Genomic DNA, 25069 nt, shown 5'->3' with positions numbered 1-25069 from the left:
ACCAAAAAAGTACCTTGGATGGAAAGAAGATGGAATCTCACCAAAACCTAGCTGCCATAAGATCTCAGTTGTAATAAATTTATTTCTTCTGTTCTTTCAAACAAGAAGTGGAGAGAGAAAATGCAGGGGGATAGTGGTATTGCAAAGAAGGTTTGGGTATGTCAGAAGTAATTAGGTAAACTTGTGTTATGGATCCATTCTCAGAATGATGTTATAAAAAATATATAGGATTACACAGGATTACAAATTTTTTTAATTCATGAGTGAAGTCACTCAACAATAGTTTTCATTTCTTGTCACTGGGCCTGAAGAGGAGGACCTGGGCATCAGTCCTTGATCTGCCATGTTAATCTACCTCATTTTTACATTCTAGTCGGAAAGAGAAACATTTTCCAAGAGAAAGGAGATTCCATGATCCTCTAAGTTGAACAGCTAGAGAAAATGGGAGATATTTTGGAGATGGAAAGCCCCAGTTGGAGGGCATTTTTCAGGGGGGCCCAACTCTGATGTTCTCGAGGGACTCTCAGCTTATTACCAAACTGCCACATGAAATAAGACAGTGATCCTGGTCCTATGTTACTCAGATGCTTAATACCAAGCTTAACTATTCACATTCACCATAAAGATTTTCACAGGTTCATTTGTCAAGTTTTCAATTTTCAAACATCCAACCCCAGGAAACTGATAATTAGAAGCTGTACCTTTTCTGCTTCTTAGCTAATATCCCATTCACTCACTGCCATTCAGTAGCTAGAGGACAAGTTGAGAGAGAATCCTCTTATTGAGACTGGACATGGATTTTATTATTTTATTAATCAGAAGGGAATAGAGGAGAAGGATGAGAGAGGAGGGAGATAGCTCTTGTGGAAGATTTACCCGAATCTAGCTTCCTGTTCCGCAGCAGCCACTGGGCCACCCAGTCAACACCAACATAGAAAGGGAGAGAGTGAAATCTGATCTTGCCTCAGTTTATGAAACTTCATCTCCACTCACTGACTTTCACACGTCATGCCTAGTGAGCCAACTGTCTCCTCTCTCCTTTGCCTGGGCTACCCAGGTGACAATCCAGGCCTGCCCCCTGCCCTGTTATCCCAGACTTCGATGGCTGGCTTTTCCTGCTAACTACAGAATGCCCCTGAGCTTCCATTCTATCCTCATGATCCAAGTCCCCTCAGTAAATTCCTTCACACAATGGAGAGTGCTCGACTGTTGCAAACATCATTTAACCTCTGAGCCTTTTTCCTTCTCTCTATGATGGGGATAGACAGCCTGCTTCAGGGTGGTGAGAGGAGGACATGAATTATAGAATCTAGATGGAGTCAGGGTCTAGGGAGGACGGCATTTCTCACTTCCATACTTTGGCTTATCCATCAGTAAATCTTAATCACAAATGAATGCTCTAGTTAGTTGGAATATAGGCACGATCCCTAAAATACATTAGGTGAGACTACTGACTTGAAAGGGCTTGTTTTCTTCTGGACAATTGTCTTACCAGGCCACGAGACTCAGTGCTTGGCCACTGCAGGCCTATGAGGTGGGGAGCCAGGCCTATCTGACTTCTTGGGAGGGGGATCCTTGCTTCATTTTTTACACCTCCTTTGCACCATGACAACAAAATACTTTTCCAAACATAGTTTATATAAAAACCTGTTGTGGCCTGTGGTTCATGTTAATTTGTTCTTCAGGGCATGCCTATGTACTTTTATTTCTCCAGATGGAGCATCTGGCCTCTGTTCAGGCCTATAGAGAGAGCTTAATGGTGCTGAGCCAATCTGGTCAGGCAGAACTGAATCCATCCTTCCCACTCTGCCTTCATCCTCCCCCTGAGGCAGGAATGGTGAACCTTTTAGAGGGTCGGGTGATGTGAGGTGAGGATGGAGCCCTCTTACCTCCCCACATCCCTCCAGCAAACTGTGCTGGAGTGAAGGTGCTTGTGCCTGCCCATAGAGAGTGCCCCCTTTGGCACATGTCCATAGATTTGCCACCACGGCCCTGAGGAGACTCGCATACCTCAGTTCTTCCTCAGTCAGCAGCAACCTTAGCAGTTAACTACCCTTTTCTAGCAGGCAAGCATGGCAAGGACCCACGGGAGGAGGGGGAAAGGAGGTTGTACATAAGACTAGGGCTTCCCCAGAAGATTGCCATTGTGGAGTGCTGGGGAGAGTGAGGTGCCTCTGCAGGGATGCAATCACATGTCATGAAGTAGGTATTGCAGCTCCACACCGGAATTGGGAAAAAAGGGAGGGTACAATTTGGAATGCTCACTGCAACTTGGTGAAGCCATGAGGGTAGGGGTAAGGCTGGTGAACCCCAGTGGCCACCCCAGCAGGAGGGTTTGGGGTTGAAGGGTGTTCACCTTTCATTCCATTTAGGTATAGGCTCAAGTTAAGAAGCTAACATCCAGAGAGAGGACAATTCAGAGTTAGTGTTGCTACCAAATCTCAAAGGAGAAAGGATGTGGCCAAGTCTTAGTCATCACCAGGGTTTGAAGACTCGATTCTTTTCCCCCTGTATTCTAATGATTCTTGCAAAATGGCCTCCATTCCCCACTCCAAGAACGAATATTGTTTGCCCCAAGAAGTTTTCACCTGCTTTGCATTCTAATCTGGCAAGAAGTCCTAGGAAGCCCATATGGAAAGCCAGCTCAATTTGGGATGCTAATTTAGAATAAAGCACTAGGTGTGGAAATACAGTATAGGATGATGGGGCAATACAACTGATTAGTCTGGAGATTTTTTTTGTGGTATATTCTATATTCTTTTGAATATAAAACCAAATATATTAGAAGTGAGGTGGCTAATGGGCAGACCACCTTCATCTGTTCCTTAAAAATGTTTAAAGATCAATGTTTATGGGTGTTTTTTTGGGGGGGTGTTTTTTATTTCCATATCATTTATTTTTGTAAGTGAATAATGCTGTTACTGTGTACAATGTTCTTCTGGTTCTACTTATTTTACTCTGCATCAGTTCATGTCGGTCTTCCCAGTTCTTTCTGAAATCATCCTTTTCATCATTCCTTGCAGAACAAGAGTATTCCATCACCATCATATACCGTAATTTGTTCAGTTATTCCCCAATTGAGGAACATTCCTTTAGTTTCTAATTCTTTGCAACCACAAAAAGAGCAGCTATAAATATTTTCTTGTACAAACAGGTCCATCCCCCTTTCTTTGATCTCTTTAGGATACACACCTATAGTGGTATTAAGGTTTGCATTCTTTTATAGCCCTTTGGGCATAATTCCAAATTGTCCTCCAGAATAGTTGGATTAGTTTACAACTCTACCAGCAAATGCATTAGTGTCCCAATTTTGCCACCCAGTGTTTAAGTTAAAGGTTAAAGACAGGTGGCAATGTTAAGACCAGCATCCAAAGAAACTGCTATTAATGGCTAGTAAATAGATGGACTGTGGTAATCCCAAAGCATCTGTTATAGCCATTAAGATGTATACGTGCCTAAAAATGGCCACTGGCTGTAAGAAAGCTGTAGTAGGTGGTGACCGGAGGAGCAAACTATAGGAAAGGTTTAGAAATGTTGCAACAGAAGGACAGGCAGTGGAAGGTTCTACAGACCCATCTTTTGTCTTGGTATTTAAAAAAAAAAAACCCAAACTGGAGCAGAGAACATGCCACTGTATACTTATGTATGAAATCTGGCATGTCAGGCTGCAAAGGCTGTCTTCTCAGCTGCTGGTCTGAGTGCCAGACACACTCTAAGTTAAGAGGATTTATTAGAAAACCATTTAAAGAGTTAAGCATTTAGTTTACAATTGTCAGGATTATTCTCCTTCTGACAGAATCACAGAGCTGAACTCAAACTCAGAGACCATCTAGTCAAACCACAACCTAAGAATTCCCTCTAACTAAAGAATGTGTTCATATTAAATTAATTTTTATTACTCTCAATATAACATCAATAAATTGATATAAAATAGGCATTAATAAATATTTGTTCAATGTTTAACCCTTAGCAAGTGATCATTCCTCTCTGTAGTGAGGACAAACCTGCCACTCTGGGAAGCAGGTTTTCCTAATATGTAGATCTTGTTAGGAGAAGATTTTTCTAACAGAAAACCCAATTCTGTTTTCTTGTCTTCTACTCACTGTCTGGTTTTACTCAATGGAACCACACAGGTTTAAGCTGGTTCTTTATCCCAAAAGGGATATCATAGCCATTGAAGATATTGATATTTGTGACAATCTCCTCCCCCTATTATTCAGATTTTAACGGTATGGTGAAATCCCTCTATAGATTATCAGATTAGAAAGAGACCCCTTACCTTCTAAGACATTCCCTGTAAATAAAACCCCCAAACACACTAACGCCAGATGCAATGCGGCTAGATTCTTCTGGCTAGCGGCACCTCAGTCCAAGAATACCAAAAACAAAAACCACCTAAAAAAAGCAAATTTGAGAATGGTAGAGGCTGAAGAATGATTATTACCTGCGAGGCAAGTGAGCCTCCTACTACTGATCCAATGACTTCCACTCTTACTATTTGGTTGAGAATCAATTACTCAAAAAAAGTTTATTTGCTGGAAGTAAAGGACAGCTTACCAGAACCTTCAAGGAAGAGCTAGAGACACGAGATCACTCAGGTGGCTCAGGAGGGGGCAAAGGTTTATTAGGCCATTTCCAGGAGAGGGACTCTAAGTGCAGCGATACTGTTCTGTTCCCACAGGCAGGAGGAAAAGGCAGCTGTGAAAAATGGGCCAACAGTCTTCACTAGACCTAATTCTCTTTTGACTTGAATTGCCTTTCACTTGTGGAACTCATATCCTCGTCCTGCATAGAAGAAATAAGTCCATGTGTACCTAAATTAACACTGGCCAGATTACGGTCCCTCTGGAATTCCTAAAAATGGACGATTTCAGGAAGGATTTAGGACTAGGGCTTCGGATGACATTTTCTTAAGAACTAGGTCGTGGCTCTAATAGAGAAAGGAAGAGGAAAGGGCTGGCTGAGATGACCACTACAGGAATGGGATCTTTCCACTCCTTGAAGCTTTTGGGTGATTTTATTTTTTATTTATAAACAAGACAAAAATCCAAGCAGCATTAATTTAGAATAATTACAAAAAAAAAAGTTAAAAAAACAGAAGACAGGAAGAGTCAGGAAAAGGAGTGGGTGAGCATTTGGAAAGGAGGACACACGTAGAACCCAGGCTCCATCCCCTACCAGCTGTACTGCAGCGTCTCTGAGGCTGTAGAAGCCCATCCTCCTGGCTCCCCAGCTGGCTACCAGGCAGCAAAGTGGATTCGGCTGTGACTAGGACTAGCCACGTGGGGCCCTGTCTGGTTGCTGGCATGGGGAGAGGAAGTGCCGTGGACATGCCCCGCTCAACCTCCCCCCTCGTCACCATCCCAATAGAAACGTTTAACCTTCCTGTCCAAAGTCCTCTGAGAATTTCTTCACTTTCAGAAGGTCTTCTGCATTGACGGTGGGTCGGGTGGTGGCCAGAGACCGAAGCATGTCTGACTGCAAAGAAACGAAGGGCGGCTGGGACCAGGGCCTGGCCCGAGGCTCTTCTGGGCCATCTTTTACGCACAGAATTTTTCCAGGGCTGAATGGAGCGCATACGCTGTGGGGAGTCTCCCTCATCCCTTCCCATTGTATCAGGAAGTTACTTAATGGGGCCGGTTATAACTTCAACTACGTGCAAGAGGGCAGCGTGGCACAGGAGGCAGAATTACGTCTGGGGACCTACTGTGTGCAAAGTCAAACTTCACCTCGCACGTGGAATCATTGCACAGATCGCCGATGCTAGATAAAGAAGCGGACGGCGGCCCGTCTCTGCAGAGACCCTTCCCTGTTGAGGCCAGAAGGGCCAGCAGGGCAACGAGGGGAGGCAGGTGGCTCGTCGGCACTCCGGCTGGCCATCTACTTACCATGCACACCACAGGCTCCAAGAGCTTGTCGCTGGGGACGTCCATCCAAGTCATCTCGATGGCTCCGGGGTCCCCCGGAGAGCAGGGGGTCAGAAGGTCATCTATCATGACTCCAGGGTTGGTACGAGAAGGACCTCGAACCTGGAACCAAACCGGAGACGTGAGGAGCCCGGCTGCCGGCCCGCAGGACGCGGCTCTTCTAGGAAGGCGTGGGGGCCGGAGACACTAAGCCACAATTCTGAGGGCATCCCGTGGGAGAGCTGCGCTAAGATGCCTCTAAAGCCGAGGCAGACCCCGAGAAACCCAACGTACGGAGTGCGTAAGCGACGTGTGGACCCCAGCAGGCGCTCTGGGCGCAATCCCAAACGGGTCAGAGGAGCCCAGAAAGGCTCAAAGGCAGCGTTTGCTATGGACTAGCGCGGGGAGCCTTAGGGAATCGCTGTACTTCTCTATTCATCTCCAACCACTTCCTGGCTGATGTGTTCAAGGTTTCTTAACATTTTTACATTTTCTTCTTCTGACCGTGCCCACCCCTGACTTGTCTCTTGACGCAGCAGCAGATGGTGGCCTGCCCCAGTGGAGGCAGCCCCAGGCAGCTGTCAGGCCGGGGCTGCCGCTCCTCTTCCCTCTCTGCCCGGGGCCTGGAGGGGGCGAGGGGGCTTCGGGCATTAATGGGACGCGTGCTCGGTCATCCCTCTGGCGAAGGGGACGCCCCCAGAGCCGCCGAGAGCTCCCAGCGCCGGCCCGGGCCCCGGTGCCTCTTCCCCGGCCTACCTTTTTGAAGTGCGTTGCTGACTGCACCTTCCGCACGGGCTGCATGAGGGAATCCCGCACGATGATGCTGATGTCTGCCCCCGAGTAGCCGTCGGTCTTGCGGGCCAGCTCCAGGATGTTGGCCTCGGTGAGGCTGTGCGGGGTGTTTCCCAGATGGAGGCGGAACATCTGGGTCCGGGCGGCTTCTTCGGGCAATGGGATGTAAATTCGCTTTTCAAACCTACAGGCAAGTACACGGAGGAGTCGGGGCTCAAGGGGTTTAGAGAGATTTGGAGGTTCCATCAAGAGTCTCCCCAACTCCTTAAACCAAGACATCAGGCCTGCCCATCCAAGACCACCGGTGCCCCAGCAACATTATTCTGTCTTAGAATCAATATCAAACATAGGTTCTAAGGCAGAAGAGCAGTAAGGATTAGGCAATAGGGATTAAGTGACTTGCCCAGGGTCACACAGCTAGGAAGTGTTTGAGGCCATCAGATTTGAACCCAGGACCTCCTGTCTCCAGTTCTGAATCTACTCCACACAGTCACCTATCTATAGCACAGGAGTTCTTAATCCAGGGTCCACAGACTCAAATAGATTTCAAAGGGTTCATGAATTGGTATTCCTAATAATTGGATAACTATATTCTAATATAATTGGTTTCCTTTGTAATTCTATGTATTTTATTTTATGCACATAAAGGCCTGATTCTGAGGGGCACATCAACTTCTCTAAACTGCTGAGAGGTCCCTGACCCAGAAAAAACGCTCCGAATCCTTGCTATTGTGAAGATGGGATTAACTCTCCCCTGCCCATTTTTAGATTTAATCACCAAAAGCATATATACTCCACTTATCCTTAAGTATGGGGAAGTCTGTGACCCACGTGTGAGTGATGAATGAGAAACCCACTGAGTGCTCCTTGGGCAGTCCTAAGCAAAGCTATAGCTTCAATTGGTCCATGTAAAGTGGAAGGAAGGCACAGGAAGTGATGAAAAGGAAGGGTCTTTAAAAGTGGCAAGAACTTCCTGTGACCAACTCTTTCACCTTGGAAGTTGACACCTTGAAGGAGCTCAGGCTTGGGACCTTGGACTGTGCTTTGATTTTCCCTAAGAACTACCCTGGGGGTGAGTGAAACCTTTCCTGGTTTTTCTGGAGGTACTAGCCTCTGGAGAGGTTCCTCATCATGGCTAGAACCTTCGTGGCTAGAACCCTTGCTTAATTTACCTCTGGACCCCCTTTTCTGGGCCTCTGAAGCCCTGCCTGGTTCAGATTGGGCCGGAGTAAATATCTACTCTCTCTCATTTCCTTACTTTCATTCTTTCCCTCTATTTTATAAATAAATTGCTATGAAGTCATTCTGTCTTGAGTAATAATTTCTGGCAACCACATTCTTATAAATTTAGTCCAACCCTTTAATTTTTAGCCCTTACACCATGGAGCTGACAGATTCTGAGATGTGACTGCCACCAAGTAACTACCTGAACCCAAACCAGAAAAACTGAAAGAACCATGCACGTTCTGACCAGAGAGTCAGAGAGAGCTGGTTCATTTCTGCCTCACAATGGGATGAAGAATGAATTGAGCATCTGATAATAACTTGATAGGCCGGCTACTCCACTGAAGGATGAGTCATACTCACCTCCTTCTAATGGCTGAATCCAACACCCAGGGGATATTTGTGGCACCAAGGACCAAGGTGCCATCATTGTTATTCCCTACTCCTGTGGGGAAAAAGGAGATGAAGAAACTGTGAAAGCACCATTATCAAGCAGCCGTGGTCTCTGGGAAAGGACCTTACTGTGAACAGAAACAATTGCTAAGGAAACACTAATACAAGTACGTCCTGAAGGGAAAACCAGCTCTTGTCTTGTGACTGCTGGTAGAGCGTCAAAGAGGGCAATAAGCAAAGCAAGACTGGACTTTGCCAGGATTTTCCTGCACTCTTCTCTTGAAACCAGTCAGACCAAGAACCAGAGTTTCTTCAAAGTACTAGTTAACGAAGCCAGGGCTAATTAAAGAAGGTTAAGGAGTAGACAGAGGGAAGCAGAGAGTAGAGTAGAAAGTCTATGACAGGCAATGAAGAGACCTGTGTTCTTTTTGTTGCTTTAAAAAAGAAAACAAGGATGTCTTCGATGCCCTAAGAAGCCTATGTGTCCCTAGGAAGTCAGCAGTGGCCGCCGAGCTCTTCATGGGGCAGAGTTGAAGAATGTGGGCCTCCCCGTGAACCAGGCTGCTCTGTGCCAGGCCAAATATCAAGTCTTGAATTCTCCAGGGGCAGCCTGAACTGGCACCAATTTCTGGGTGGGGTGGATCCCCAGGAAGTCCAGCTACCTTGCACCAGAGTAAGCATATCCCATTAGCTCTGCTTATAGAGGCCTCAGCAGCCGTCCTGCTGGCAGACTGGTGATGCATTTCTGTTCACACCTGCTAGAAATGCCCTCCAATGCCAGGGCTGTCAGGACTGGGGATTCTGAGGAGGCCAAGTGGGGTGACCAGGGAAAGGGGAAATCAAAGTACTGCTGCTGCTCTATCGCTCTCGGCAGCCCCTGCCCTCTCCTCTCCTGAGCATGGTTTCCCCCCACAAATAAAAGTATCACACGGGAAGACTCGGGACTCCTGTCAGCACTTACCCTGCATCTGCACCAGGAACTCTGTCTTGATCCTACGGGCAGCCTCGCTTTCGTTCTCGTTCCTAGAGCCACAGAGGGAATCCACTTCGTCGATGAAGATGATGGAGGGCTTGTGCTGCCGGGCCAGCTCAAAGAGGTTTTTGACAAGCCTGTGACGATAAGCCAGGAGCTCACCCTGGGACCTGACTGCCCTGGCTCACCCCAGCCCTCTCCACCCCAGCATGGCTTCTGGACTCAAAGGAGAGCTCCGCTCTGCACTGGCTTTCCCAGGTCCAGTGAGCGCAGAGGGAGTGAGGCCCGACTGCTGACTTACTTCTCACTCTCCCCCAGCCATTTGGACATCAAATCTGAGGAGGACACAGAGAAGAAGGTGGAGTTGTTGGCTTCTGTGGCGACAGCCTTTGCCAGGTAAGATTTCCCTGTGCCTGGGGGCCCAAAGAGAAGGATCCCTCTCCAGGGGGTGCGCTTGCCTACAAGAAGAAACGAAAAATTTGTGAGCGGCAAATGATTCTGGGCTCGGATCACCAAAGGGTGCGAGAGCCAGAGCTGGGCCCGCTGGAACTGTCGGTGGCTTGGTGGTCCTTCTAGATGATCTCTGGCCACCTTTAGCTCACTCAGGGACAAAAGTGGGCTGAGAGGTCGGGTCACTCTCCATCACGGGATGGAGGGAGGAGGAGCAGGCAGCCTCTCGTTGTGGCACGTCCTAATCTTAACTGATGGGACACAGGAATCAGGACGTCTCTGGCAGTTGAAGAAGGACAACTAGTTTTCAACTTGTCTTGGGAACTTTCAAGTTTAGATAGCTTTGAAAACGTGTTATTTTGGATATTTTGGGCTGAATGAGTTCAATCCTCACCTGTGAACAAGTGTGGGAACTTAATTGGTAGGATGACAGCCTCTTTGAGAGCTTCCTTGGCTCCCTCCAGTCCAGCCACATCACTCCACCTAATGTTGGGCTTCTCCATCACGATGGCCCCTAAAAGGAGAAGGCAGAACTGGCCAGGGAGAGGGCCTTGACCAGGGCCTGGGGGCAATCTCCCTACAACACGCGGAGGGGCTGGTCATTCACCGGGGCCTCACACGACTTACCCATCAGCTGTTCTTGCAGTTTCTTTTTCTCTGGATTCTCGCCTTCACTGTCACTGTCACTTCTGTGGAAATGAAACAGGCAGTCACAAGCGGATACTTCATGTTGGCAGCAAGGGGCTCAAGGCAAGCAAGGTCCAACGCCTGGTTGATGACGGGCAAGAAAAGGGATAGTCTTCTCAGGAGCCAGAGAAACCACTGGCAACAGCATGAGTGTCTGACGTACCAGTGGCATCTGGGCAGATGTCAGCGTCTCGCCAAAAACCTGAGTGAGCCCTTGGTCACAATATATGTGCTCAGAGTCCGTAGAATTTGTTTAAATCACACAAAGATAAGATGCCCAATTCATCCTCATAAGTAGAGGCTGGTTTGTAAAACTGATATGCTGTGTTAGGTGCTGCTCTTCAGGGTCCAAGATAATCATGAGCATTTGCATAAGCTCTATCAAAACATCCTCTCATGTGTTCACAGAAGCCCTGGGGATAGGTAATGCAGGGATTATCACCCCCATTTTGCAAATGAAGGAACAGGCTAAGGATGAAGGGAGGAGGGCAGCATCAGCTGTGAAGTGTCAGAGAACCTGAAGGGGGCACTTGAAGCCAAGTCTTCTCCACTGAGGCTCAACATTCTACCCACTACACCACACTGCCCCCTAAAGATTCTGAGCACCCCTAAAATCCTACGAACTGAGCAGATGGAAAGAAAGCAGGATCCCTCCCTTACTTGTACCCCTCTCCCTATGTTGGAAAAAACAAACACTATTATTGCACATTCTCATCCTCCTGGAAGAAGGGCTTGTTCCTAGGAGCCTTCCTCCTTGGGAGGGCCTTCTAGTCAGGGAACACACCCTGTCCAATCATGTCTCCTTATAACAACGTGCTTTCTACACAGAGCATATTCCTGTCCCTGGGACACCACCAGCTAGTTCTTCTCTAGCGGCTATGAAACTTTGGTTGGAATGTGAGCCCCAGGCACTCCATCAATTGAGGTTAATATTATTAGAGCATACAACACCACCACAAGAAAAGAGAATCTGTCCTTGGGAGCTCTGGGGATGCTCTTAGTTAGGCCAAGACACTCACCCCTTGCTGTCATTTGGTGCCTCCTTCACTGGCTTCTTGCTCTGCTTGTCTTTATTCCTTAAGTAATCCTTCAGCTTCTCAGCTCGGTCCAGGTACTGCATACATTTTCCTCGGATGCTTTCCTTTGCTTTATCACTATGTGCCTCATCTGTGAAAAGACCATCCAAAAAAAAAAGGTCCATTGAGCAGTAAGTGTCACCCCCTTTTCAGGGACAGCAACCTGGGGCACCAAAATGACTTACATTTGATTGCATGTAGGAAATATTCCACTGCATGCTGGTAGAGCCTCAATGCCTCCTCATAGTTCTTGGCTTTGTCCTCCTCTGTTGCCTTTGTCACCAGATCAATGGCCTTCTGGAAAGAAAATATGACCCAGGGCTCCCAAACAGATCCTGAAAGCCTCAGTTACAGGTAGCAGGAAGATACTGGAGCAAATGAGCTCATGCTGATTTATTCATTTGTCCAAGGCTGTCACACTTCCCAGCCATCAAATAGAAAAGCTTTAAAAGGAAGCATTAAGAGATGGTCATCCCTTCTCCACAATGACCACACCATTAACAGAGATTTCACACTCGCTTTCTTTTCTGGATTCCAACAAGAAGAAACATGAGCTCATGTCCCAGGCTACGGTTATAAAAGGATGGAGGAGTCAGTCAGTTCATTAGGACATTTTATTCCACTACCTCTAAAAAGGAAGTGGCCACCAACAGAAGAGCTGGGTCTCTGCTCATCCTCCACTACCCTTAATAGTTCAGAATGATGAGAAATTACACTATTTCCAGAAACTAATGACCAGAAGATGTTCTGATAGTGAGAGAAGCTCTAAATCTGCTTATAGGCTTTGCTATATAGACTCCAAGGGAATTTTAGTTTTATTGTCTCCACTGAATCTGCCTCCTTAGGTTAGAAAGGAAAAGGAGAATGTTCCTGAGACCCTACATTGAGTATGAGAATCTTTCTAATAGAGTTTAACGAGTAAAAACACAAACAGTTCTGTCTGAAAGATACAACATATAAATATACATGTAAAAATTATGCTTTTAAGTATATGAATAGTTAAGTAGATTTATGTAAAACAGTTTCTGCAGACCAGTCCCATTCTTTGAGTGGGATTTTAAACGATGAAGGATCTTTTTTCTCCAAAGTCTAGCTGCAGGAAGTCATGATTTCATCCTCTGAAAGCAGAACATTAATCATGGGGAATACAAAATCACAGTTGGCAACTAGAACTCCATCTCTAAGGATATCCTAGATCCCCTGACCTACCAGCTATGGGACACTCATTATCAAATGTTGTGGAGGCTTGGAAGGGAAGATCCACAGACACTTCTAAGTGATGTGACCAACTGAGGAAATTGGTCTTGGTTATCAGGAAAGCAATCCAATAGCTTTAAAAGATAGTAAGAAAACATTTGCTGCTAACCTAAGGCTTTCAGTCTTTTCATGAAGGATATGGGAGTCTTCAGTCTTACTGGCTGCAGAGCTTCAAAAACAAAGTCCAAGCACCTTTTGGATCCTCTGCTTGTCCTATGCTGTTGTTAATTAGGGAGCATGATCAATAATCACTTGGTTGCTACAACTGTCAGAATGCACTGCGAGAGAAATTTTCTGCTGGGTATGTTTCTAGCCACAGAGATAGGGGCTGACCCTGTGGTTTTTACCATTTCAGAGAGCTCCTCCATGAGGAAACTACTTCTACCACTAAAGGCTAGCATCTCCTCAGCAAGTTACAGTCTTAGAAAGTTGACATATCACAGAAGGTTCATGTGAATTGGCCAGGGTCACATAGCCAGGATGTCTGTCAATATATTTAGGACTAGGGGCAGACACTTCCTAGCTGTGTGACCCTGGGCAAGTCATTTAACCCCCATTGCCTAGCCCTCACCACTCTTCTGCCTTGGAATCAATACAAAGAACTGATTCTAAGATGGAAGGTAAGGGTTTAAAAAAAAGAATATATATGTATGTATGCATGTATGCATGTATTTGTATATGTAGGACTAAATAAAGGTAAGCTAAGTACCTAAGCTTCAAGATGGAAATTTTATGAAGTAGAGAAAAGACCAATACAGAAACCCGCTTTCCCAACCGCATGTCTTCATAACAAATTACTCCAAAGAGTGGGGAAAAACAATAGCAATTCACATTTCTGGAGTATTTTAAGGTTTACTAGCATATTCTGTGGAGACAACTGTGAGGCACACCTATCTTATTGTACCCATTTGACAGATGAGGATACCTGAAGTTCAGAGGTGAAGTGACTTGCCTAAATCAAAGGTGGGTGTGGAACCTGGCCTCTCATTCCAGCTGTCCCCTGTCCTAGGGTTCATGGCCATTCACCAAGAAATGTAGGGAGAACTAGAGTCCAGGGAGGCCAAAGGGAAGTCCTATTCAGACTCAGCTGCTCTCCCTCAGGGCCCAAGTGGACTTTGACCTAACCACCCCCTCCCTGGGTGACCATGGGACCTCTTTTCCCCATCTGTGAAAGCTAAGAGCCAGTGGTAACCTCCAGGGCCAGGTCTAACACCTGTCGTGGCTTCCCAGGTAGGCTGGGATCTGGGTCATAGCCTGAGCAAAGCAGAGTCTGGGGGCTGCCCGGGAGGTCTCAGTTTCCCAAGCCACTAGGGTACATGGGAGGACGGCTGGATCAGGCTCCAGACCGTGTTTAACACCTGCCATGGAACCCCAGCTAGGCTGGGGGTGGGGCCTGGGTCACAGCGGAGGGTAGCCCAGGAGGCCTCAGTTTCCCCGGCCGCGAGACCCGGCCGTGCAGGGGTAGAGACCCAGGACGCAGGCTCGGGGCCCATTCTCCGCTGTGGGTCGGCCGGCTGGGCTGGGCTGGGCCGGACCAGGCCAGAGGCCTCAGCCTCGGCCTGGGTTCGGCGCAGGCGGCCTCTCAGCGCAGCTTTCCCGGAGGGCTCCAAGGCCAGTACCTGGAGAGTTGAAGTTGTCATTTCATCTCCCGGGTGGCCCCGGCGGCCCGCGGCGCTGGTTCCGGCCTCGGTGCGGGCCCCTGCAGGAGGCCGAGGGCGCTGGGTCCAGGACGGCCGACGGGCGGAAGGGGACGCGCGGCGGGCGGGGCCCCGGCTGGGCGGCCTCGGCTCCGCTCGGCTCCGCTCGGCTCCGAACCCACCGCTATCGAAGGAGCGAGAGACCGAACGAGAGCGCCAGCGAGTGGGCGGCGAGCGCAGCCTAGAGTTTCCCGGCCTGACTCGGCGCAGCTGCCCCCTGGTGGCCGTGGCGGAAATCTGCAGCCTCGCCATCATCCATCCCCTAGCGGGCAGCCTTTCGCGGCCAGGCAGAGAATAGGGATCCGAGGAAAAAAGCGGGACGCGCGAGATTTAATTTGGGCGGAGATCAGAATAAGGATCGGGATTATGGCTCGTATAGTTGGAAGGCCGAGCCTCTGAATGGAGACGGTAGAAGATAAGGCTGGAAAGGTAGGTTAGAGGCAGATGGTGGAGTCTTGAATGCCGCGACCATTCGGTTTTGGGTCGGTTCTGGAGCTGAGAAGGGATAGGCAAGAGATAGAAAGCATCCCTATATAGAGCACTCCGGCCGGTGCAGGAGCTTCTCCAGGGCATACTCATTGTTTGCAAGTTTTATTTAAGGGGGAAGGAAAGCTACTAGGTTTCCCTCGACTCCGCTTTTTCCTTACAGCTCAAAATTGCAGGAAGATTGGGGACCGCCCGTCTAGGAGCGCGACGCGCAGGAAGGGAATACCTGGACATCCGGCTCCATAGCCGCTACAAGAGGTGGTCCAGATTCAATCCACAAGCCTCGGCAGCCAATGGCAGGCACAGACGGAGGAGAGTTCAACTCTTCCCCCGAAGTGGCACCCTGGGATGACAGGGAGAACGTTTCCACCATCACCTAATAAGGGGCCAGGTGGGGTTCTTTCCCCCCTTTTATTCTGGGGGGAGCGATGCTAAATAGGGAAGAGTTCACTTCAGCCTCAATTATCTAAGGACAAAGAGGGTGGAGCAGCTCCACCGGAAATGAGTTATTTACATTTGGCTCGGTATGTATGCTGAGTCATTCGGCAGACCCATCCGATACCTTCCCAACTATTCCTTACTGGCCGAATTAGTGCCTTCGCTTGCCAAAGGGCACTCCCGGTCAGATACCTAGCATAATCGGAGGGGCTGGCTGCTAAACGAAGTCCCGCCCGCATTTTCTGGTTCTGCAAAATCATTTTAGCGTTTGTTGGCCACATCTTTTGCCTTGTTATTGTTTTCTTTACTTACAAAATTAAATAATATGGAAATAATGTTTTGCGTGATAATCCATGTATCACCCAGGGGAAAAAAAATTTAAAAATCTAATTATTCTTTGCTCAAGTTAGATGCATTTCCAGAGCACATATGGGAAACAGGCTTGGGATTAAAACTGTTGCTGAGGAGTGTCCAAAGCACTTGTCATTCTCAACGATTATGATTTCTTTTTGACATCTCTGAAAAATACCCCTCCCCCAGGGGTCTGCATGAGAACGTGAGGACCAGATGGGTCAAATGATGTTTCCATCCTCGGGAAGTCAGCTGTACAGGAACTCATTCGCTCATTTAAACTTTAACTCGGAACATGTGATTGCTCTCAATCTATTTATAGGTGGCATTTGAGGCAGGTAATCATTTGAGCAGATATCTCGTGAGAAGGAAAGCCGAAGTTAAAACCAAGCAAATCTCAAAGCAAAACTTTTTTATTTACAGTATAAAGGTTACAAAGGTATATATGTACTTATATATATATAGCCCTTAAGTCACACGTTTCCATTGTAATGTACAATGCTATAGTTCATATGCAACTCAAGGAAAGTGTTGTCGATGTCTCTGTATTTCTAGTGTACACATAAAGCTTTCCTGGGATTGATTGTTAAGAACACAATACTGCCCTGTTTTACATGAATATTTCGTTTTGGTAGCCTAGACTGGCCAGAAGAGTCTTAAGAGGAAAGAAGTCTTATTTGAATACAGAGCGGAGTTTTATAAGGAATTTTTAGGACAGACTTGATTCTTCATAGCAGTTTTATTACAGTCGTCTAAGCCTGAATATTTAAAGATCCCCAGGAATAATATCCATGTGTGAGAGAGGAGAGAAGGGCAGAGAAAGACAAGGATGTGCGGGATGTGTGAGCCCAAACAGGCCATTTCACACAGATCGTAATTTCCCCCAAAGTCCTTGATGGAACCAAAAGGAGTAGCTGTTGCCTGTCATGCCGTAGTCATTGAGCAGACTGTAAACATCACACGAGTGCCATTTCTTACAGCAAGAAATGCCAAAATGGCTCTTTCCAAAGGGCAGATTTGCTACAAAGATGAGGAAACAACAGCGATGAGTGGCAATGCAAAATACAATTGTAAATTCTCATCCAAACTCCTGCCTTCTAATAGGGAAAATACATCCTAAAATGAAAAGTATAGCTAAACCCATGAACAAAATAGATGTATACAGGATATCATGATTCCCAGGCTATGGACTGCAGACACCTAAATGTGGAGATCCCAATGACATCAAATGAGAACACCAGGACCTCCACGGCTCCAACGGAAGGAACAAGACACCGAGGCGACGTTTCCAGGAATGGTTCTAGCATACCGGAAAACCAAGCGGTTAAAGGGCCAACGCGACCTTCACCCGCTATACCAAGAACAGGAATATTTTTTCTGAATACACCTGAGGCTCATCCATTTAGAAACAATCTATGCTGTGAGGTCAGAGGAAAAACCTATTTAACTCAATAAGGCATTTTGTATAGAAGAGGGCTTTGGTTGGATGAAAGTTTCTTGATAAACTAAAAAATCTCTTCTCTTCTCTCAAGTACATTCCATGTTCTGAGACCATGAACGTCTCCAGTATTTGCTTAAAAAAAAAAAAGGGTGGGGGAAGACGCCTAAGTTTCCCAACGTCTTCATTCTGATAGTCACCAAAGCAGCATTTTACCGTGCTAACAAGGAGCTGCGGAAAGGGAGATCAGTCTGGAAATTTGTGAAAGCACCATTTAGAAAAAAGTTGACAGGCGGATCCTGCTCTGTGTGACCAAAAGGATCTCCTCTCCCCTCTCCCCATCTCTTCCATCATCACAGTTCTTCACTCAGAACAAGAGCTCGCTTGGTTTGGTCACAACTGATTTAGGCCTTTCTGTCCAGTCTGCCAGCATCCCCCAAGGAGTAAAAATGGAAAAACACTTTGGTAAGAAGGAGGCGAAGAACTTAAACCCTGCCGCGGAAGGGAAGGCGGGATGGAGTTGGGCAGGAACCAGCTTCGTCCAGACGTCTCGCTTCAGCCCGGTGAAGCCCCAAAGCACCAGATGCAGGCTGGGGAATCGCAGGCACTTAGATGCTGCCCCTTGTGTGAGCCAACACGTGGGTAGACAAGCCGAGTTGTTTAGTCCGGTGCGTTACTGCTAACTAGGTTCTTTAGACAGCAAGCACCAGGTGACATCTGTAAGAAGGCACGTGCAACCAGGACACCGAAAGCAGGACGGCTGGGAAATGGGAACAAAAAGCTCCAAGTTTAGTCACTTGAGAAGTGTAGGAGAGATGAGCAGAGGCTGAAGGGAAATTCCACCAATTCTAAAATAAAGCGGGGTGGCTCGGAGGCTAGAAAGCCAGGCCTAGACAAAGGTCGTCGGGCCCAAATCTGACCCGGGACACTTCAGGGCTGTGTGATCCTGGGCGAGTCACTTGAGCGCAGTTGTCTAGCCCATCCCCATCTTCTGACTAGGAATCAATACGGGTTGAAAAAAAGTCACATCTAAAAATATCCCTTAAAAGCTACAGCATATAAATGACTCATTAGGAAGTAGAAGGGGTTTCACTTCAGGGGGGAACAAATCAGCTTCCAAAGTAAAAAATGGGGGAAACGTGGTTAGAGGGCAGAGTTTGCTTGAAAAAAGGCCCGGGGAAATTCTGTAGACTTTATATAGGAAGAGTCAGCAGAGGGGGTGCCACAGCATCCAGGGGAGGGCCCCGAGGATGACTGAAGACCAGCTTTGAACATGCCACAGGAGGCGGCGGGAAGGAAATGGCTGGGGGGACACTGTGCAGCTCCCGTTCAGTGTCTGAAGGGTTTCGGGGGAGAAAGGAACAGCCGGGAGGTCAAACTTTCAGATAATTAGGCCCCCCCCCCCCCCCCCCCCCCGCCTCAGGAAGCAGCTGGTTGTGGCTTGGTGTGTGTCTCGGCCAAGGCGGGATCTCAGGGGAACCCTCCAACGCGGACGCTTTGCCCCACGAGGGGGCCGTAGGGGGCCGAGGACTTCAGAGGAGCACCTGCACAACCTGAACTCACAGCTCCCGTCTAAGACCCAAACCCAATCAAGTGGCTATAGTGGTGGCCTGATCATTTGTGGCATGTTTGGGAGGCAGCAGGATTACCAAGTGCGGGGGAAGAGACCAGCCTTTGGGGATTTATGACTGGGTGGTTTCTAGAAACATTTACACCTGAAAATAAAGGTGCGGATGCGGAGCTCTAGGTTACCAGGCAAAAGATGCCGATGCCTGGGATGGGGGCATCCGATGACGAATTCCCACCCTTCCTCTGTCTCTTGGTGGGCAGAGATGGGAAAGGGAGGCAGAATTGGCAAAGACAATATCTAAATCTATCAAAGAAGACTCCAGACTTCACCAATGGCATATGAGGTCTTACCAGAGATCAATCTGCAGGGGCGCAATGGGTTACTTTAACTTAAAATATAGTTTTAGCAGAGTTCTAAGGTCTAAAGAAGTCCTCATTTATAGAAATTAGAATTTCTCCAATGCAAGCAGCTTCAGAACCAAAGAGTTTTGGCATTTAATATTTCATTTAATTATATAGGATTCAATAGCAACCTTTGGCCTTTCAAATACTCGACAGTTCAACTGTGATCTCATTCAGTATTGGCAGCAACATAAAGGGTATGCTGGACATGTATACTGTTCAGTTTAAATGTTATTTAAAATCAATAGTTTATAGCCTCCAAAATTAAGATATTAACTTAATTCAGCTTGAGTGTCGGAGCAAAGATCAAAAAACAAAACAAAAGCAGAGAAAGTGCTCAAGTCTACATGTCTTCCCCAGAGCCTAAAGAAGGTTTAACCCTTTAAGCAGGCAGGCAGGGCTTTTAAGATAGTTTGCATAGCAGCTTACAAGGTAGTTTGCAGGTCAAAGAAAAACATGAACAGGTACTGTCTCATTTCTGGAAACAAACAAATCTAACATGCATATAAATTATACCCGAGGATCTGAAGGGTTTTGGTTTTTTTTTTTGAGGGAAAAAAAATCCATCAGACTTTCTCAAATGTAGTCACACCATCTTGCCAATGAAAACCATTTAGAGTGAAAGCTATTTTTCTGAGAGAATCATGACCGTATTAATTCTCCACGTAAGATTTTTAATTTAAAAAAAAAAAAAACCGAGGATAAATTATGGGTTGGCAGCTAAGTGCAAAATGAAATAGTGGGAAAGATTTTGCTAACATTTACCTTAAAGAGTTAGAGATAGGAATAGCCAGTAACAGCTTTAGTTATTTACTATTTAAAGGTATAATTTTTAAAAACAAAAATATAACAAGGAATTCCATAGCTCTACTTCCTGCCTAGGCAGCAAGTTTTTGGGATTATAAAGTTATTGAGAGTGCAGATAACATGAACGGATAATATGAAGCAATAAGATATCCCTTGTTTAAAAAGTGCTCAAAGATGGCTTTTGAAGACTTGAATGGCCTTTCGAGTAATATTCTGTTTATGTGCACATAGCCAGCATTTGACCTCAGATTTCTGGGATCAACTGGGCAGTTATAAAGAATTACAATTATAATTATTCTAATAAATAACTGCATAAACATACATGAAAGAAAAATACTTAGCGAGATAATGCTAGATTTTAAATGAATCTTCAGGTTGAGGTCCATTTTATGACCTGGTAAGGAAAGGTTTTCCTTTTACAAAAAGATAGCTGTTCCTACTTTTAAATTTTTTTCTTTTTAAGATGCCAGGGAAAGGACAGAGGGGAATGGAGGAAAAAGAGAAAGGCTTATAGGGGAAAAGAGCAGAGCCTACCACCAATCAGTGGCTTATGAACTCAATCACATATGGGGGGAGGGGGAATGTGGAACAGAAAATCTCAAATCTCCCCCACCCTAGATTGCATAGGAGTGTGGAGAAGAAGTGATCGGCTGCCCTGTGGTTGGTTTCCTTTAAGCTCCAAGTTCTAGGCATGGAGAGCACTGAGGACTCTCATTAGTTTTCCGAATCAAAGATGAAAAGGGAATCATAATCTACCTGCCCTGGTTGGCAGAGCCAGAAAGGCAAGGCTGTCTTCTTTTCAAACAAGTTGCCCTATTTGGTGAGCTTACTTAGAAATGCATTTATCTAGAGAGTCCCTTCAGAAAGCACTTCGTTTGTGGGCTCATGATCACCCCACTGGTCCCCTGACCACCATGATTAGATGACTCTATGAGGGTCTTCCCAGAGTTGCTGTTCTCTTGTGGATGGGCTTCCCTTCCATTCCATTCCTGTTTCCATTCAAGGAACAACAATCTAATCAAAAGCCTTCGGTCTATGACGCTTTGTGCAGCCCAAATGGAGGGAATGAAATCTCTTAGCGATGAAAAGGGATGGTTTTTGTTATTCTCACTCACATTTTACCCTGTACAAAATCTTCTGAAGAAGGAAGGATGAAGAGGGTGGTTCCAGACGTTCCCATGATTATAGTTCTTGTTGGCTCAGCCTTTTTTTTTTTAAACAAAAATATATAAAAATATCCACAGCAAAGCAGGAATCTAAGGACTTTGTTGAGTTCATTTCAGTCTGCAGTTAAACTTTTGTTCACTTTGGACAACAGGAGTCCAGTGTAATGAGGTTATGTTTGTGCAGAGCTTTGACAGCCTCCATTAAAAAGAGCCAAGCTCCTAAATTTGACAACAGTAAGTGCTGGAATTCTGCTTTAAGATAGGACCTGGGCTCCAAGACACTCTTTGAGAAAATTTCTTGGGTCCTATGGGCTGCTCCCAGCCTCTAAGACTTTAGTATCAAAATTCAAATTGAATGACGAGACAGAAATATTTAAAAGACCAATTAACCTATAGGTTCCAATGATAAGATTTCAAAAATTAAAAATTCCATAAATAACTATTTTGCCTTTCTAGTTGTGTCTCTGCAGCTCAAGTAGGGAGGGCAACTTAGATCTAGCCTTCAGAAACTTCATGGATGTGGGACACGAGAACAAGGGCACCTCCCTCCTCCCCTAGCACATAAACGGGACAAGAGCAGAGGCAGCTCATGGACAGGAGCGTGGTAGTGGTCTGGGGGAGCAGCAGGTCTGTGCTCACTCAAGAAGCCACCCCTCGACGCGCCTTGCTTGTGTGCCCGGACACTGCTGTTCCTGTATAGAAAGCCCTTTTGTCTTCACAACCTTTTCAAAAATGTTCCCTCCGGGGATGCTTTGCTGACGAGAGGACGGCTAGCTGGCTAACCCCAGACCCACCCTTTCTGAAGGGACGGGAAATTTCAGGGGTGTCCATCGGAGCGAACACTTGGTCTTCTTTCGGATTCAGGATGGCCGCTCTATCTGCACTCTGTTGCTGAACCATTTTTCATAAACGTAGCCCTATGAAGATTAGAGGGAAAGCGGGCTTTACAACGCCACAAACCTAACGACCTTGTTCATTCCACTTCCTTGGAGGAATGTCAAGAATATTTCAAGAATGCTCAAGGACGGTTCTAGAATCTCACGGCCTCTGCCAGGCTCTGACATTGCTAAGGATGAATCGTTTTCTCTCCTATCACTTTGCAGCGGATAAACTAAGCCACACATTGCAGAGGCTGCATTGGGATCCGATGGCCCCAAGTGACTGCTGATAGCATTTGTGCAAATGTGCCGCTTGTTCCTCCAAAGTCCAGGCTCGAATGGCAACTCTTCCAAATCTGTCTTCCCCTGGGAGCTGGCCAGCTGCCAAAAACGCAGCCAAGGAACTCCGGTTAGTGAAGCAGCCTTTCAAACTGGGAGGACCTTCCTTCAGCGGAAGTTGTGATACTCAACGACATCTGACTAAAAGCGCCACCCATCCTGACCGAAGGCACATTTGGTAAGCCATAAAAAATGGCTTTGTATGAAGTAAAGATTTTCTTTTAAAATCAGTCTGATACCATAATATCCTCTGGTTCCTTCCAAAAAAATGAATCAGAAAAAAACCCCAAAATGAAAATGAGTAGATATTCCCTTGTGTAATACCCTGGTCTCCAATATTCTTTCTGCGAGGTGGTGCTTAAAAATATGTGGTGAACTAAACTGACATTTCACAGGTTTTATGCTGTAAAGTAAACACTTTCAAGTGGTAAAAACTTGGTAAGTTGGGTGACGATGGCAGTGGTGGGGATGTAGCAACAGCATCAGGGCAGAGAGGGGGGCACCGCAGGGCCTGCGATCGAGGTTTCCCATGAGAGAAGGTGGGAGCGCCCCCGTGGCTGCAGAGCAAACACCCCACTTGCAGGGCGGGGGGCTGGCCCTGGGGAAACGTCTCTCCTGTTAGGAAAGTCAGTGACCCGCCCCACTGTGGGAAAAGAAACATGAACACCCACAGAGGACGATGAGAGAATGGACAGAAGAGCTCGGCGGCGTGTGCGGCCCCCGGCCGGGGCCTGGAGAGCGCAGGCGCTCCTGGGGGTGGCTCTTGGTTGAGGGTTAGCAGTGATCGCAGGTCCTTGTCAAGGCACTGATGCTGCAGGAGAGAGCGAGAAGCAGCTTTCTTTTGTGCTTAGTTTGTTCCTCGGAGGTGGGGGCTCCTCGGGCTGCTCCCGGCGGGCCCTCGGCTCACACCAGCAGGCCCATGCGCGTCACTTTGGCGGACAAGAAGGTGTGCAGGACGAAAACGATGGGCTTGGGGCACGAGTGCAGGTCCAGCGTCTGTGGGGAGAGGACACAAGCGGTTAGAGCCCTGAGAAGGCCCAACTTTGTCCCCCTGGGCTGTGGGAGGACCCCCTACGCACCCCGAGAGCCTTCCGCCAAGGGGAGAAGCGCCTGCGATCACAAACCTCCACATTTACTAGGTGCTTCTTGTAGGAGCACCCCAGGGCGTGGGGGCCCTCCTCAGCCTGCGTTAATGACAGAAGCTTCCCTCAGGCGCAGAAGGCTGGACCGACTCAGGCACCCCTCCTTGTGCAAGCCCAAGCGCAGAGCTGCTGCCAGACTACACGGTGTTATCCTGGGCCTGAGCGGCTCTCCTCAGTGCTCAACCCAAAGGCGGGGGGAAGCCTCCCTCTCAGGCTCCCCTCACTGCCCCTAGGGGATGTTGCTCCGCTCCCAAGTACTGCAATAAGGACCCACAGAGTGAGAACTGCTGAACATCAGCTTCTGGACGAGCAACCGACTACTAAACTAGAACCCAGAGTGTTAGCGCCAGCACACGAGACTGCCCGGAGAGATTTCTGATAGTCTCTTTCATGAGGAGGCAGGACAGACCTGGCCTCTGTGAACCTCTCTTTCTAAATAATATTTTAATAACCGTTTCAACATATTTGATCTCCTTTACAATCCTAGGTATTTTATTTGGGGGAGTGGGCAGCTAGAGGGTGCACTGGGTAGAGTACTGGGCTTAGTCAAGACCTAATTTCAAATGTGGCCTCTGATACTAGCTGTATGACCTTGGGTAAGTCATTTAGTCGGTCACAACTGAACAACAATAATTTTATTTTTTTGTGCTTAAAAATTTTATTTGGAGAAAAGACCGATTGGCTTCATGAGGCTACCAAAAGGGGTTTATGACACAAAAATGTTTCAGAATTCCTGCTCTAAGGCTTAAGTTATAGAGAAGTGGTGGATCAGAGAAAGACATTTCCATACTAATCAGACTTCTGTGTTCACTCACACGCACACACACACTCTCTATTATAGAGGTGTATTTGTTTGTGTGTATTCATAAAAGGAAACTGCTTGTGTTGAGAGAAGAGCCAAATAAAATTGTAGTCTCGGAATGAAATGGAACAGTGCTGTGCTACAAAAAATATTGGCTCCTTCAATCACAGACGAGTGACTTAAGCCCTCAGTGTCCTCGAGAACTCTCTAAGATTAAGTTGCAGATAAGATGTTAATATTAATCAGCCAGTGTAGTTTCCATGTTGATTATATCACAGAACAAAATGGAAAGGAATATTAATTCCCTAAGTATGTTAATTTTTTAAAAATTTATTTAATTTGGAATATTTTTCCATGGTTCCATGATTCATGTTCTTCCCCTGCCCTTCCCCAAACCACCTCCCATAGCCGATGTGCAATTCCACTGGATTTAACAAGTGTCATTGACCAAGACCCATTTCTATACCATTAATATTTGCACTAGTGTGATCATTTAGGGTCTACATCCCCATGGACCCATGTGATCAAACAGTTGTTTCGCTTCTGTGTTTCGTTTCCCACAGTTCTTTCTCTGGAGGTGGATAGTGTTCTTTCTCATAAGCCCCTCCGAATTGTACTGAATCACTGCATTGCCACTAATGGAGAAGCCCAATACATTCAATTGAACAACAGTGTATCAGTCTCTGTGTACAATGTTCTCCTGGTTCTACTCCTTTCACTCTGCATCACTTCCTGGAGGTCGTTCCAGTCTCCATGGAATTCCTGTACTTTATTATTCCTTTGAGCACAATAGTAT

General features: G+C 46.8%; 2 protein-coding genes and 1 long non-coding RNA gene across 6 annotated transcripts in view; 1 reads left to right on the top strand and 2 right to left on the bottom strand.

Annotated features, from left to right (window-relative positions):
* Positions 1-4497: 4497 nt before the first annotated feature.
* VPS4A (vacuolar protein sorting 4 homolog A) lies at positions 4498-15105 on the bottom strand. Of its 4 annotated transcripts, none has more exons than XM_056811306.1 (12): positions 14378-14618; positions 11687-11798; positions 11445-11592; positions 10366-10427; positions 10133-10252; positions 9590-9746; positions 9277-9425; positions 8286-8367; positions 6663-6882; positions 5889-6029; positions 5389-5478; positions 4498-4788 (listed from the first exon to the last, which is right to left on the bottom strand). In XM_056811306.1, the coding sequence occupies exons 1-12, from the start codon at positions 14396-14398 to the stop codon at positions 4732-4734; spliced, it is 1359 nt and encodes a 452-aa protein (XP_056667284.1). In that variant the 5' UTR covers positions 14399-14618; the 3' UTR covers positions 4498-4731. The 4 variants fall into 4 exon arrangements, with proteins under 4 accessions (XP_056667284.1, XP_056667287.1, XP_001366899.4 ...); XM_056811309.1 differs by having other exon boundaries at positions 11687-11795; XM_001366862.5 differs by lacking the exon at positions 4498-4788 and having other exon boundaries at positions 4999-5478; positions 14378-15105.
* Positions 13851-15714, top strand: LOC103106064 (uncharacterized). Its single transcript, XR_008915109.1, has 2 exons — positions 13851-13988; positions 15105-15714. It is a non-coding gene; the product is annotated as an uncharacterized LOC103106064 (long non-coding RNA).
* Positions 15715-16127: 413 nt separating this feature from the next.
* SNTB2 (syntrophin beta 2) overlaps positions 16128-25069 on the bottom strand; it is a 113344-nt gene continuing 104402 nt past the window's right edge. The window contains exon 7 of the mRNA XM_001366815.4: positions 16128-23325. Coding sequence (XP_001366852.1) covers positions 23233-23325 — 93 coding nt within the window. The 3' untranslated portion in view covers positions 16128-23232. The remainder of the gene's footprint in view (positions 23326-25069) is intronic.

This window comes from Monodelphis domestica, chromosome 1 (assembly GCF_027887165.1).
Source record: "Monodelphis domestica isolate mMonDom1 chromosome 1, mMonDom1.pri, whole genome shotgun sequence".
Lineage (NCBI taxonomy): Eukaryota > Metazoa > Chordata > Mammalia > Didelphimorphia > Didelphidae > Monodelphis > Monodelphis domestica.
Note: the sequence above shows the minus strand (reverse complement) of the source record. Positions and strands in the feature narration are given on the sequence as shown.

What these genes read in the sequence shown, in the direction of transcription:
- VPS4A (XM_001366862.5), bottom strand. Translation starts at nt 14,710, where the DNA reads ATGATGGCGAGGCTGCAGATTTCCGCCACGGCCACCAGGGGGCAGCTG. An exon ending in TGACAACTTCAACTCTCCAG is followed by an intron (nt 11,799 to 14,377) that starts GTACTGGCCTTG and finishes TTTTCTTTCCAG; the next exon opens with AAGGCCATTGATCTGGTGAC. An exon ending in GATTCAGCCATTAGAAGGAG is followed by an intron (nt 6,883 to 8,285) that starts GTGAGTATGACT and finishes ACTTGCCTGTAG; the next exon opens with GTTTGAAAAGCGAATTTACA.